Source organism: Entelurus aequoreus, linkage group LG22 (assembly GCF_033978785.1).
Source record: "Entelurus aequoreus isolate RoL-2023_Sb linkage group LG22, RoL_Eaeq_v1.1, whole genome shotgun sequence".
NCBI lineage: Eukaryota > Metazoa > Chordata > Actinopteri > Syngnathiformes > Syngnathidae > Entelurus > Entelurus aequoreus.
In genome coordinates, this window is record NC_084752.1 from 40,580,147 (window position 1) to 40,595,306 (window position 15,160).

General features: G+C 31.0%; 1 protein-coding gene across 2 annotated transcripts in view; it reads right to left on the reverse strand.

Annotated features, from left to right (window-relative positions):
• The window catches only part of brat1 (BRCA1-associated ATM activator 1), a 56,414-nt gene that overhangs the window by 36,364 nt on the left and 4,890 nt on the right, over nt 1-15,160 (reverse strand). For both annotated transcript variants that reach the window (XM_062033240.1, XM_062033239.1), the window contains exons 4-5: nt 11,344-11,710; nt 1,827-1,949 (exon numbers count right to left, since the gene is read on the reverse strand). In XM_062033240.1, the coding sequence (XP_061889224.1) occupies nt 1,827-1,949; nt 11,344-11,710 (490 nt within the window). The remainder of the gene's footprint in view (nt 1-1,826; nt 1,950-11,343; nt 11,711-15,160) is intronic.

The following is a 15,160-nucleotide window of genomic DNA, read 5'->3' on the forward strand; positions in this document are numbered from 1 at the left end:
ACTAGCAAAAATGCTAGCATAAAATGTAAGCATGCTAACGTTAGCATACTTCTAAGATGGCGCCAAGTATCAAAAGCTATGTTTGTTTGGTTTATACGAATAAAACGAGCAAAAATGATAGCATAAAATGTACGCATGCTAACGTTAGCATACTTCTAAGATGGCGCCAAGTATCAAAAGCTATGTTTTTTTGGTTTAATACGAATAAAACCAGCAAAAATGCAAGCATAAAATGTAAGCATGCTAACGTTAGCACACTTCTAAGATGACGCCAAGTATCAAAAGCTATGTTTGTTTGGTTTATACGAATAAAACCAGCAAAAATGCAAGCATAAAATGTACGCATGCTAACGTTAGCATACTTCTAAGATGGCGCCAAGTATCAAAAGCTATGTTTTTTTGGTTTATACGAATAAAACCAGCAAAAATGCAAGCATAAAATGTACGCATGCTAACGTTAGCATACTTCTAAGATGGCGCCAAGTATAAAAAGCTATGTTTTTTTGGTTTACACGAATAAAACCAGCAAAAATGCTAGCATAAAATGTAAGCATGCTAACGTTAGCATACTTCTAAGATGGCGCCAAGTATGGAAAGCTATGTTTGTTTGGTTTATACGAATAAAACTAGCAAAAACGCTGGCATAAAATGTAAGCATGCTAACGTTAGCATACTTCTAAGATGGCGCCAAGTATAAAAAGCTATGTTTTTTTGGTTTATACAAATAAAACCAGCAAAAATGCAAGCATAAAATGTAAGCATGCTAACGTTAGCATACTTCTATAGTGGCGCCAAGTATCAAAAGCTATGTTTTTTTGGTTTAATACGAATAAAACTAGCAAAAATGCTAGCATAAAATGTAAGCATGCTAACGTTAGCATACTTCTAAGATGGTGCCAAGTATCAAAAGCTATGTTTGTTTGGTTTATACAAATAAAACTAGCAAAAACGCTGAGATAAAATATAAGCATGCTAACGTTAGCATACTTCTAAGATGGCGCAAAGTATAAAAAGCTATGTTTTTTTGGTTTATACGAATAAAACCAGCAAAAATGCAAGCATAAAATGTAAGCATGCTAAAGTTAGCATACTTCTAAGATGGCGCCAAGTATAAAAAGCTATGTTTTTTTGGTTTATACGAATAAAACCAGCAAAAATGCAAGAATAAAATGTACGCATGCTAACGTTAGCATACTTCTAAGATGGCGCCAAGTATCAAAAGCTATGTTTTTTTGGTTTATACGAATAAAACTAGCAAAAATGCTAGCATAAAATATAAGCATGCTAACGTTAGCATACTTCTAAGATGGCGCCAAGTATCAAAAGCTATGTTTTTTTTGGTTTATATGAATAAAACTAGCAAAAATGCTAGCATAAAATGTACGCATGCTAACGTTAGCATACTTCTAAGGTGGCGCCAAGTATCAAAAGCTATGTTTTTTTGGTTTAATACGAATAAAACCAGCAAAAAGGCAAGCATAAAATGTACGCATGCTAACGTTAGCATACTTCTAAGATGGCGCCAAGTATCAAAAGCTATGTTTTTTTTATTTATACGAATAAAACTAGCAAAAATGCTAGCATAAAATGTAAGCATGCTAACGTTAGCATACTTCTAAAGTGGCGCCAAGTATCAAAAGCTATGTTTTTTTGGTTTAATACGAATAAAACTAGCAAAAATGCTAGCATAAAATGTACGCATGCTAACGTTAGGATACTTCTAAGATGGCGGCAAATATCAAAAGCTATGTTTTTTTGGTTTAATACGAATAAAACTAGCAAAAATGCCCTGATCTACAGCGTTTACTGATAAAAAGATGTCTTACTGATGGCCTCCGTGGAGAAAGGCGGCCGCAGCGTGAAGGAGGTCAGCAGCCTTGTTGGCGTTCAACATGGCGGACAGAAGACGGCTGACGGCGTGATGCGGGGCGCCTTCATCCTTGTCTGAGCTGTAATTAATCAACCATTAATGGTCCTATAGTTGCCAGGTGTGTGGTCGACAAAAGCAAATAGCCGCCTGGGTTACACTAGCATTAGCAACTGTGGCTGTAGGCAACCTCCAGATGTTATTTTCATATCATTTTAACTAGCTCCATAAGATGGTAATATGTACATTTAAAGCAGGGGTGTCCAAACTTGTTCCACTGAGAGCCGCACACTGAAATGATAGTTTTCATGATCAAAACCAATACAATACATACTTTTTTTACCTTTAGGGCTCCCCTCAAGATTGGTCCCAGGGTCACAGAAGAGTGTCAGTCATAAAAATGTTTAAAATAAGTCATTTATTATTATTATTGAATATCAAGATCAACTTCAGGTCTATCTGTCGATATCAAGTATTGTTTTATGTTTTTTATGTCAACACCCTCTTTTGATAAAGCAAAAACACCAATTATGAAATATTTTCCCCCAAAGTGGAATATTTAAAGTAATTGGAGCCTTGAATATTTCATAACATTGATTTTGATTCATTATTATTTTAGTTGGTCTTTTTTAATCCCATTACTGAGGAGCCAAAAAGGCCCCACTAATAAAAGTGTTTAAAATAGATAAATAAATAATAATATATATTTTTTACAGATTTTAGTTTTTAATGTTTGCTTCATGTTGTTTTTGTCAAAAAACTTAGTTTTTCATATGACAAACACACAAAATATGCAATATTTCCTCACCCAAATTTTTTTTCAAAGTGGAATATTTTGTGTGAAGTAATTAAATATCTCAATACTTCGTTACAACATTTATTAAATTTGTTATTATTTTTTGAGCAATGACAGTGACAAAAATCCCACTAAAATTGTTGGGGATCCACTCATAAAAGTATTAAAAATAAATAATATTTTTTTACTTTCAACTTCAGATCTGTTTGTTGATTTTAGGTTTTTATTATTTTTCATGTTTTTGATTTGTGCTCTTTTTGTCTGAGGAAACTTTGTTTTTATATGGCAAACACACAAAACACAATATTTTCTCCAAAACTATTTCAAAGTGGAATATTTGATGTGAAGTAATTCAATCAGTCAATACTTCATAACATTTATTTTAATTTGTTATTATTTTTTGAGTAATGACAGTGACAAAAATCCCACTAAAATGATTGGGGATCCACTCATAAAAGTATTAAAAATAAATAATATTTTTTTTACTTTCAACTTCAGATTTGTTTGTTGATTTTAAGTTTTTATTATTTTTTCATGTTTTTGATTTGTGCCCTTTTTGTCTGAGGAAACTTTGTTTTTATATGGCAAAAACACAAAATATGCAATATTTTCCCCAAAAATATATCAAACTGGAATATTTGATATGAAGTAATTAAATCGGTCAATACTACTGTCATAACATTTTCTTTCCAATTCATTAATTAGGCAACTCATTTGAAACTGGTGTGGGTGGCTCTATATATACTAGCCCACTGCAGACACATGCAGAAATCAACAAGGAATCGAAAAGTATTAAATCTGTGACAAAAATAATATCCGCTCTGTCTAAACGATACCGTTTGATCAGCTGCTCATCATCAAAAAAAACAAAAACATTGTTCCGTTCCCTGAACGTTGGCGCACGTCTCTCTCGCCTCAGTGCCATCCCCTGCTGGCAACTCCTAACCACTTAAGGTCTCTTAAATATGGTGGAGAGTAGGAGTGATTCTTATACTTAAGAACGTTGATAAAAAGCTTTTATTCTTAAGTTTGAGAGTAGGACTAAATTTCGCAAATTCTCAGGACTTAAGTGTAAAATGGCACTCTAAGAAGCTTGATAAGTACGGCCCCAGATCTATTAGTCAATAATCATTTTGTATTATTTTTTCATGTTTTTGATTAATGCTCTTTTTGTCTGAGGAAACTTTGTTTTTATATGGCAAACACACAAAATATACAATATTTTCTTCAAAACTATTTCAAAGTGGAATATTTGATGTGAAGTAATTCAATCAGTCAATACTTCATAACATTTATTTTAATTTGTTATTATTTTTTGAGCAATGACAGTGACAAAAATCCCACTAAAATGATTGGGGATCCACTCATAAAAGTATTAAAAATAAATAATATTTTTTTACTTTCAACTTCAGATCTGTTTGTTGATTTTAGGTTTTTATTATTTTTTATGTTTTTGATTTGTGCTCTTTTTGTCTGAGGAAACTTTGTTTTTATATGGCAAACACACAAAATATACAATATTTTCTTCAAAACTATTTCAAAGTGGAATATTTGATGTGAAGTAATTCAATCAGTCAATACTTCATAACATTTATTTTAATTTGTTATTATTTTTTGAGTAATGACAGTGACAAAAATCCCACTAAAATGATTGGGGATCCACTCATAAAAGTATTAAAAATAAATAATATTTTTTTTTACTTTCAACTTCAGATCTGTTTGTTGATTTTAGGTTTTTATTATTTTTTATGTTTTTCATTTGTGCCCTTTTTGTCTGAGGAAACTTTGCTTTTATATGGCAAAAACACAAAATATGCAATATTTTTCCCCAAAAATATATCAAACTGGAATATTTGATATGAAGTAATTAAATCGGTCAATACTTTGTAACATTTGTTTTAATTTATTATTTTTTGAGCAAAAAAACCCCACTAAAAGCCCTGGGGATCCACTCATATAGTATTTTTTTTAACTTTCAACGCTTAAGGCTGTAGATCAACTTCAGATCTATTAGTCAATAATCATTTTGTATTATTTTTTCATGTTTTTGATTAATGCTCTTTTTGTCTGAGGAAACTTTGTTTTTATATGGCAAACACACAAAATATGCAATATTTTCTTCAAAACTATTTCAAAGTGGAATATTTGATGTGAAGTAATTCAATCAGTCAATACTTCATAACATTTATTTTAATTTGTTATTATTTTTTGAGCAATGACAGTGACAAAAATCCCACTAAAATGATTGGGGATCTACTCATAAAAGTATTAAAAATAAATAATATTTTTTTTACTTCCAACTTCAGATCTGTTTGTTGATTTTAAGTTTTTATTATTTTTTATGTATTTGATTTGTGCTCTTTTTGTCTGAGGAAACTTTGTTTTTATATGGCAAACACACAAAATATGCAATATTTTCCAAAAAAAATATTTCAAACTGGAATATTTGATGTGAAGTAAATAAATCGGTCAATACTTTGTAACATTTGTTTTAATTTATTATTTTTTGAGCAAAAAAAACCCACTAAAAGCCCTGGGGATCCACTCATATAGTATCTTTTTTAACTTTCAACGCTTAAGGCTGTAGATCAACTTCAGATCTATTAGTCAATAATCATTTTGTATTATTTTTTCATGTTTTTGATTAATGCTCTTTTTGTCTGAGGAAACTTTGTTTTTATATGGCAAACACACAAAACACAATATTTTCTTCAAAACTATTTCAAAGTGGAATATTTGATGTGAAGTAATTCAATCAGTCAATACTTCATAACATTTATTTGAATTTGTTATTATTTTTTGAGCAATGACAGTGACAAAAATCCCACTAAAATGATTGGGGATCCACTCATAAAAGTATTAAAAATAAATAATATTTTTTTACTTTCAACTTCAGATCTGTTTGTTGATTTTAGGTTTTTATTATTTTTTATGTTTTTGATTTGTGCTCTTTTTGTCTGAGGAAACTTTGTTTTTATATGGCAAACACACAAAATATGCAATCTTTTTCCACAAAAATATTTCAAACTGGAATGTTTGATGTGAAGTAATTAAATCGGTCAATACTTTGTAACATTTGTTTTAATTTATTATTTTTTGAGCAAAAAAAAACCACTAAAAGCCCTGGGGATCCACTCATATAGTATTTTTTTTAACTTTCAACGCTTAAGTCTGAAGATTAACTCCAGATCTACATCATTTTGTATTATTTTTTCATGTTTTTGATTAATGCCCTTTTTGTCTGCGGATACTTTATTTTTATATACTGCAAAAACACAAAATATGCAATATTTTCTTCAAAACTATTTCAAAGTGGAATATTTCATGTGAAGTAATTAAATCAGTCAATACTTTGTAACGTTTGTTTTCATTTATAATTTTTTGAGCAATGACAGTTGAAAAACAATCCCACTAAAATCCTTGGGGATCCACTCATTTAGTATTTTTTTTTACTTTTAACGCTTAAGTCTGAAGATTAACTCCAGATCTACATCATTTTGTATTATTTTTTCATGTTTTTGATTAATGCCCTTTTTGTCTGCGGATACTTTATTTTTATATACTGCAAAAACACAAAATATGCAATATTTTCTTCAAAACTATTTCAAAGTGTAATATTTCATGTGAAGTAATTGGGGCCTTGAATAGGCCAATAATTCATAACAACATTGATTTTAATTCATTATTATTTTAGGTTTTTTTTTCTTTAAATCCCACTATTGGTGATCCAAAAGGGCCCCACTCATTAAAGTGTTTAAAATAGATAAATAAATAATAATAATAATATATATTTTACAGATTGAGTTTTTAATGTTTGTTTCATGTTGTTTTTGTCAAAGAAAACTTAGTTTTTCATACGACAAACACACAAAATACGCAATATTTCCTCCCCCCCAATTTTTTTTGTTTTGTAGTCAATACTTCGTAACATTTATTTTAATTTGTTATTTTTTTGGAGCAATGACAGCAAAAATAATTGGGTATCCACTCATAAAATCATTAAAAAAAACCTGTAGATCAACTTCAGATCTATTAGTTGATTATAATGTTTTCATGTTTTTGATTTATGCCCTTTTTGTCTGAGGAAACTTTGTTTTTATATGGCAAACACACAAAATATGCAATATTTTTTCCCAAAAATATTTCAAAGTGTAATATTTAATGTGAAGTAATTGGGGCCTTGAATAGGCCAATAATTCATAACATTGATTTTGATTCATTAATATTTTAGTTGTTTTTTTTCTTTAAATCCCACTATTGGGGATCCAAAAGGGCCCCACTCATTAAAGTGTTTAAAATAGATAAATAAATAATAATAATAATAATAATAATATATATTTTACAGATTGAGTTTTTAATGTTTCATGTTGTTTTTGTCAAAGAAAACTTAGTTTTTCATATGACAAACACACAAAATACGCAATATTTCCTCCCCCCCGATTTTTTTTGTTTTGTAGTCAATACTTCGTAACATTTATTTTAATTTGGGTTTTTTTTTGGAGCAATGACAGCAAAAATAATTGGGTATCCACTCATAAAAGCATTTTAAAAAACCTGTAGATCAACTTCAGATCTATTAGTTGATTATAATTTGTTCATGTTTTTGATTTATGCCCTTTTTGCCTGAGGAAACTTTGTTTTTATATGGCAAACACACAAAATATGCAATATTTTTCACAAAAAAAATTTCAAAGTGGAATATTTGATGTGAAAAAATTGGGGCCTTGAATAGGCCAATTATTCATAACAACATTGATTTTGATTCATTATTATTGTAGTTTTTTTTTTCATTAAATCCCACTATTGGGGATCCAAAAGGGCCCCACTCATAAAAGTGTTTAAAATAGATAAATAATAATAATAATAATATATATTTTACAGATCATGAGTTTTTAATGTTTGTTTTCACGTTGATGTTCTATGCACTTTCTGTCAAAGAAAACTTTGTTTTCATACGGCAAACATTTAAAATATGCAATATTTCTCCCCCCAAAATGATTTTCTAAATGGAATATTTGATGTGAAGTAATTAAATCAGTCAATACTTTGTAACATTTATTTTAATTTGTTATTATTTTTTGAGCAATGAGTTTAAAAAAAAATCCCACTAAAATAATTGGGGATCCACTTATAAAAGCATAAAAAAAAACCTGTAGATCAACTTCAGATCTATTAGTTAATTATAATGTTTTCGTGTTTTTGATTTATGCCCTTTTTGTCTGAGGAAACTTTGTTTTTATATGGCAAACACACAAAATATGCAATATTTTTTCCCAAAAATATTTCAAAGTGTAATATTTGATGTGAAGTAATTGGGGCCTTGAATAGGCCAATAATTCATAACATTGATTTTGATTCATTATTATTTTAGGTTTTTTTTTCATTAAATCCCACTATTGGGGATCCAAAAGGGCCCCACTCATAAAAGTGTTTAAAATAGATAAATAAATAATAATAATAATATATATTTTACAGATTGAGTTTTTAATGTTTGTTTCGTGTTGTTTTTGTCAAAGAAAACTTAGTTTTTCATACGACAAACACACAAAATACGCAATATTTCCTCCCCCCCTATTTTTTTTGTTTTGTAGTCAATACTTCGTAACATTTATTTTGATTTGGTTTTTTTTTCGGAGCAATGACAGCAAAAATAATTGGGGATCCACTCATAAAAGCATAAAAAAAAAGCTGTAGATCAACTGGAGATCTATTAGTTGATTATAATGTTTTCATGTTTTTGATCTATGCCCTTTTTGTCTGAGGAAACTTTGTTTTTATATGGCAAACACACAAAATATGCAATATTTTTTCCCCAAAATATTTCAAAGTGGAATATTTGATGTGAAAAAATTGGGGCCTGAATCGATCAAAAATTCGGAACATTTATTATAATTTGTTATTATTTTTTGAGCAATGAAAAATCCCACTAAAATGATTGGGTATCCACTCATAAAAGCATTAAAAAAAAACCTGTAGATCAACTTTAGATCTATTAGTTGATTATAATTTGTTCATGTTTTTGATTTATGCCCTTTTTGTCTGAGGAAACTTTGCTTTTATATGGCAAAAACACAAAATATGCAATATTTTTCCCCAAAAATATATCCGACTGGAATATTTGATATGAAGTAATTAAATCGGTCAATACTTTGAAACATTTGTTTTAATTTATTATTTTTTGAGCAATGACAGTTGAAAAAAGATCCCACTAAAATTTTGTATTATTTTTTCATGTATTTGATTAATGCCCTTTTTGTCTGAGGATACTTTATTTTTATATACTGCAAAAACACAAAATATGCAATATTTTCTTCAAAACTATTTCAAAGTGGAATATTTGATGTGAAGTAATTGGGGCCTTGAATAGGCCAATAATTCATAACAACATTGATTTTAATTCATTATTATTTTAGTTTTTTTTCTTTAAATCCCACTATTGGTGATCCAAAAGGGCCCCACTCATTAAAGTGTTTAAAATAGATAAATAAATAATAATAATAATATATATTTTACAGATTGAGTTTTTAATGTTTGTTTCATGTTGTTTTTGTCAAAGAAAACTTAGTTTTTCATACGACAAACACACAAAACACGCAATATTTCCTCCCCCCCAATTTTTTTTGTTTTGTAGTCAATACTTCGTAACAACATTTATTTTAATTTGTTATTATTTTTGGAGCAATGACAGCAAAAATAATTGGGGATCCACTCATAAAAGCATAAAAAAAAACCTGTAGATCAACTTCAGATCTATTAGTTGATTATAATGTTTTCATGTTTTTGATTTATGCCCTTTTTGTCTGAGGAAACTTTGCTTTTATATGGCAAACACACAAAATATGCAATATTTTTTCCCCAAAATATTTCAAAGTGGAATATTTGATGTGAAAAAATTGGGGCCTGAATCGATCAATAATTCGGAACAACATTTATTTTAATTTGTTATTATTTTTTGAGCAATGAAAAATCCCACTAAAATGATTGGGTATCCACTCATAAAAGCATTTTAAAAACCCTGTAGATCAACTTCAGATCTATTAATAAATTATAATTTGTTTATGTTTTTGATTTATGCCCTTTTTGTCTGAGGAAACTTTGTTTTTATATGGCAAACACACAAAATATGCAATATTTTTTCCCCAAAATATTTCAAAGTGGAATATTTGATGTGAAGTAATTGGGGCCTTGAATAGGCCAATAATTCATAACATTGATTTTGATTCATTATTATTTTAGGTTTTTTTTCCCTTTAAATCCCACTATTGGGGATCCAAAAGGGCCCCACTCATAAAAGTGTTTAAAATAGATAAATAAATAATAATAATAATATATATTTTACAGATTATGAGTTTTTAAATGTTTGTTTTCACGTTGATGTTCTATGCACTTTCTGTCAAAGAAAACTTTGTTTTCATACGGCAAACACTTAAAATATGCAATATTTCTCCCCCAAAATGATTTTCTAAATGGAATGATGTGAAGTAATTAAATCAGTCAATACTTTGTAACATTTATTTTAATTTGTTATTAGTTTTTGAGCAATGACAGTTTAAAAAAAAAATCCCACTAAAATAATTGGGTATCCACTTATAAAAGCATAAAAAAAACCTGTAGATCAACTTCAGATCTATTAGTTAATTATAATTTGTTCATGTTTTTGATTTATGCCCTTTTTGTCTGAGGAAACTTTGTTTTTATATGGCAAACACACAAAATATGCAATATTTTTTCCCCAAAAATATTTCAAAGTGGAATATTTGATGTGAAGTAATTGGGGCCTTGAATAGGCCAATAATTCATAACATTGATTTTGATTCATTATTATTCTAGGTTTTTTTTCCCTTTAAATCCCACTATTGGGGATCCAAAAGGGCCCCACTCATAAAAGTGTTTAAAATAGATAAATAAATAATAATAATAATAATATATATTTGACAGATTATGAGTTTTTAAATGTTTGTTTTCACGTTGATGTTCTATGCACTTCCTGTCAAAGAAAACTTTGTTTTCATACGGCAAACACTTAAATTATGCAATATTTCTCCCCCAAAATGTTTTTCTAAATGAAATCATGTGAAGTAATTAAATCAGTCAATACTTTGTAACATTTATTTTAATTTGTTATTATTTTTTGACCAATGACAGTTTTAAAAAAAAAATCCCACTAAAATAATTGGGTATCCACTTTTAAAAGCATTAAAAAAAACCTGTAGATCAACTTCAACTTAATTATAATTTGTTCATGTTTTTGATTTATGCCCTTTTTGTCTGAGGAAACTTTGTTTTTATATGGCAAACACACAAAATATGCAATATTTTTCACAAAAAATATTTCAAAGTGGAATATTTGATGTGAAGTAATTGGGGCCTTGAATAGGTCAATAATTCATAACAACATTGATTTTGATTCATTATTTTTTGAGTTAGTTGAGTCATTCTTGTAACTTTTTGTCATTACATTACACCTGTACGCTCATTTATTCCACTTTTATATGTTTTATTTTTATTTTTGGCATGTTCCAAAATGAGCTGCACCCTTTGGACACCCTTGATTTAAAGTATCATGGAAGGCCAGCATCCATGATTGAACTTTCAGCTGTACTCTTCAATGATTGTATCAGGTCACGGTCCAGACTACAACAGCAGCATTGACAGTGGACAAAGAGAAGTTGTAGTGTACCTGTACACAGACATAATAATGTCCATGAGCGCTGGTGTCAGCTGACTGTAGCCCACCTCCACCACATCCTCCAGGGAGGCTGCCACGGCCTGGAGCAGCTGGTCCCGAAGAGGAGGACCAGCCCGGTTCAGGATCATGGCCAGGAGCTGGAGGACCTGCAGACTTGGAGCGATCTGTGTGCAGTCTTTGGGTAGCAGAGACGCCTTCATGTAGTCTGTGGTTTGCTGGATGACATGTGTGTATTGTGACTCCATGCTGCCATCTTCTTCCTGATAGGTGAGCAGGATGTGGGCCAACAACTGGCTGGCAGCCGAAGCCACAAATAGACTGGCATCCCTCTGGAGCTGCAAAAGGGGCTTTGTAGAATCTAGACAGGAAACAAAAAAAATAGTTCTTATGTGGTCACTGTTAGAATAATTGTTTCTAAGTTATCACAACAACTTTGTATTACATTGTGTTCCTGACAAGAAGACAAAAGGCTGTCTTTTGAAACCTACCAAGAGTGAGGCTGGTAAAACTCCACTGTGTAGGGAGGGGGAAGCAAGATGGTGTTCCTGTGTTCTTTCATGTATGGTAATCAACGGAAGGATGTTGTTCTGGCCCAAGGACTTCAAAGCAGAGAGATTACAGGATCTGCCCAATTTCCAGACGAACTCTTTTTGAACTATTTTATGGACCTCTTTTTGAAGTATTTTACGAAGTCTTTTGAACCATTGTATGGAACTGTTTTTGAACTGACCTTTTCTGTGGATTGTTTACGACCTTTTCTGTGAACTTTTTTGCGACCTTTGTCCTTTGGAAACAGCGGTGGCCAGGTGGTCGGGGAGGGTCCAAAATAAAAGAAGGAGGCCTACAATCTTTTGGCAGAGCATGCTGAGATACTGTACAGGGGTACAGTGTGTCCAGGCGTGTCTCCTCGATTGAGTCCAAATTGAATTCTGTCTCCGTTTAATTCTTTGCCTCTTGTCTTGTTTAATAGATGTCATCAGTGTTTGAACCTGACAGTCACAGTTGTCAAACTCAAGGCCTGGGGGCCAAATCAGGCCCGCCACATGGATTTATGTGGCCCGCCAAATAATGTGAGTCAGTCAAGTACTTCATTTTTCTCACTAAATGTGTTTTTATTCTGACAGAAACATTGCATATATTTTGACTTTAATATTATTTCATCAGGGCAGCACGGTGGCACAGGGGTTAGTGCATGTGCCTCAGAATACGGAGGTCCTGAGTAGTCCTGAGTTCAATCCCGGGCTTGGGATCTTTCTGTGTGGAGTTTGCATGTTCTCCCCGTGGGTTCCCTCCGGCTTCCTCCCACCTCCAAAGACATGCACCTGGGGATAGGCCCCTCCCACCTCCAAAGACATGCACCTGAGGATAGGCCCCTCCCACCTCCAAAGACATGCACCTGGGGATAGGCCCCTCCCACCTCCAAAGACATGCACCTGGGGATAGGTTGATAGGCAACACTAAATGGTCCCTAGTGTGTGAATGTTGTCTGTCTATCTGTGTTGGCCCTGCGATGAGGTAGCGACTTGTCCAGGGTGTACCCCGCCTTCCGTCCGAATGCAGCTGAGATAGGCTACAAAAGGGACAAGCGGTAGAAAATGGATGGATGGATGGATGATTTCATCCTGAAAAGAACATATATTCCAATTTTTTTTTATCTGCTTGTCCCCCTGGTTCAATAGTTCACCGCAAGTTGTCACTCATTGTGTAATAAATTATTGTGTAATAAATTATTTTTATTGTGTAAATGATTGTGTAATAAATGATTTCATCATGAAACGAACATATATTCCGATTTTTTTTATCTGCTTGTCACCCTGGTTCAATAGTTCACCAGAAGTTATCCATCATTGTGTACTAAATACTGCTGTCAAATGATTCATCATAATTTTGAATTTGAATTAATCATGATTAATCACAGGTTATCACTCGCTTATATGATTTAGATTAACTTAAAAAACAGCCCAACATTTGGACACAAATGCAATGTAATTGTCAAAATGTCACACAGGAAAATACTTTTAAATATTTTACTTAAATCTATTACTGAATTTGGAATAATCCAATTAATCACGTTTTTGAATTTGGATTAATCATGATTAATCACAATTTTGATTTATCATATTAAATCACGATTTTAAATGTTTTAAGGTTGTTAAATCGCTTCTGTAATTTAAATTAATTTTAAAAAATAGCCCAAAATTTGGACACAAATGCAATTTTACTATCAGAATGTCATACAGGAAAATATTTGTAAATGTTTTACTTGAATTTGGAATAATCATAATCATGATTAATCACAATTTTGAATTTGGAATAATCATAGTTAATCATAATTTTGAATTTGGATTAATCATGATTAATCACAGGTTATCACTCGCTTATATGATTTAGATTAACTTAAAAAACAGCCCAACATTTGGACACAAATGCAATGTAATTGTCAAAATGTCACACAGGAAAATACTTTTAAATATTTTACTTAAATCCATTACTGAATTTGGAATAATCCTAATTAATCCCGTTTTTGAATTTGGATTAATCATGATTAATCACAATTTTGATTTATCATATTAAATCACGATTTTAAATTTGTTAAGGTTGTTAAATCGCTTCTGTAGTTTAAATTAATTTAAAAAATAGCCCAAAATTTGGACACAAATGCAATTTTACTATCAGAATGTCATACAGGAAAATATTTTTAAATGTTTTACTTGAATTTGGAATAATCATAATCATGATTAATCACAATTTTGAATTTGGAATAATCATAGTTAATCATGATTTTGAATTTGGATTAATCATGATTATCACAGGTTATCACTCACTTATATGATTTAGATTAACTTAAAAAACAGTCCAATATTTGGACACAAATGCAATGTAATTGTCAAAATGTCATACAGGAAAATACTTTAAATATTTTACTTAATTGCATTACTGAATTTTGAACAATCATAATTAATCACGTTTTGGAATTTGGATTAATCATGGTTAATCACGATTTTAAATTTGATTAATTGATCACAGGTTGTTAAATCGCTTCTGTAATTACATTTTTTTTTTTTTTTTTAAATAGCCCAAAATTTGGACACAAATGCAATTTTACTATCAGAATGTCATACAGGAAAATATTGAGGTGGGGGGGGGCGGCGTGGGTGTATATTGTAGCATCCCGGAAGAGTTAGTGCTGCAAGGGATTCTGGGTATTTGTTCTGTTGTGTTACGGCGCGGATGTTGTCCCAAAATGTGTTTGTCATTCTTGTTTGGTGTGCGTTCACAGCGTGGCGCATATTTGTAACAGTGTTAAAGTTGTTTATACGGCCACCCTCAGTGTGACCTGTATGGCTGTTGACCAAGTATGCCCTGCATTCACTTGTGTGTGTGAAAAGCCGTAGATATTATGTGATTGGGCCGGCACGCAAAGGCAGTGCCTTTGAGGTTTATTGGCGCTCTGTACTTCTCCCTACGTCCGTGTACACAGCGGCGTTTTAAAAAGTCATACATTTTACTTTTTGAAACTGATACCGATCATTTTGAAACCGATACCGATAATTTCAGATATTACATTTTAAAGCATTTATTGGCCGAGAATATCGGACTGCCGATATTATCGGACATCTCTAATTTAGATTAACTTAAAAAACAGCCCAATATTTGAACACAAATGCAATGTAATTGTCAAAATGTCATACAGGAAAATACTTTCAATATTTTACTTAAATCCAGTACTGAATTTGGAATAATCCTAATTAATCACGTTTTAGAATTTGGATTAATCATGGTTAATCAAAATTTAGAATTTTTTATT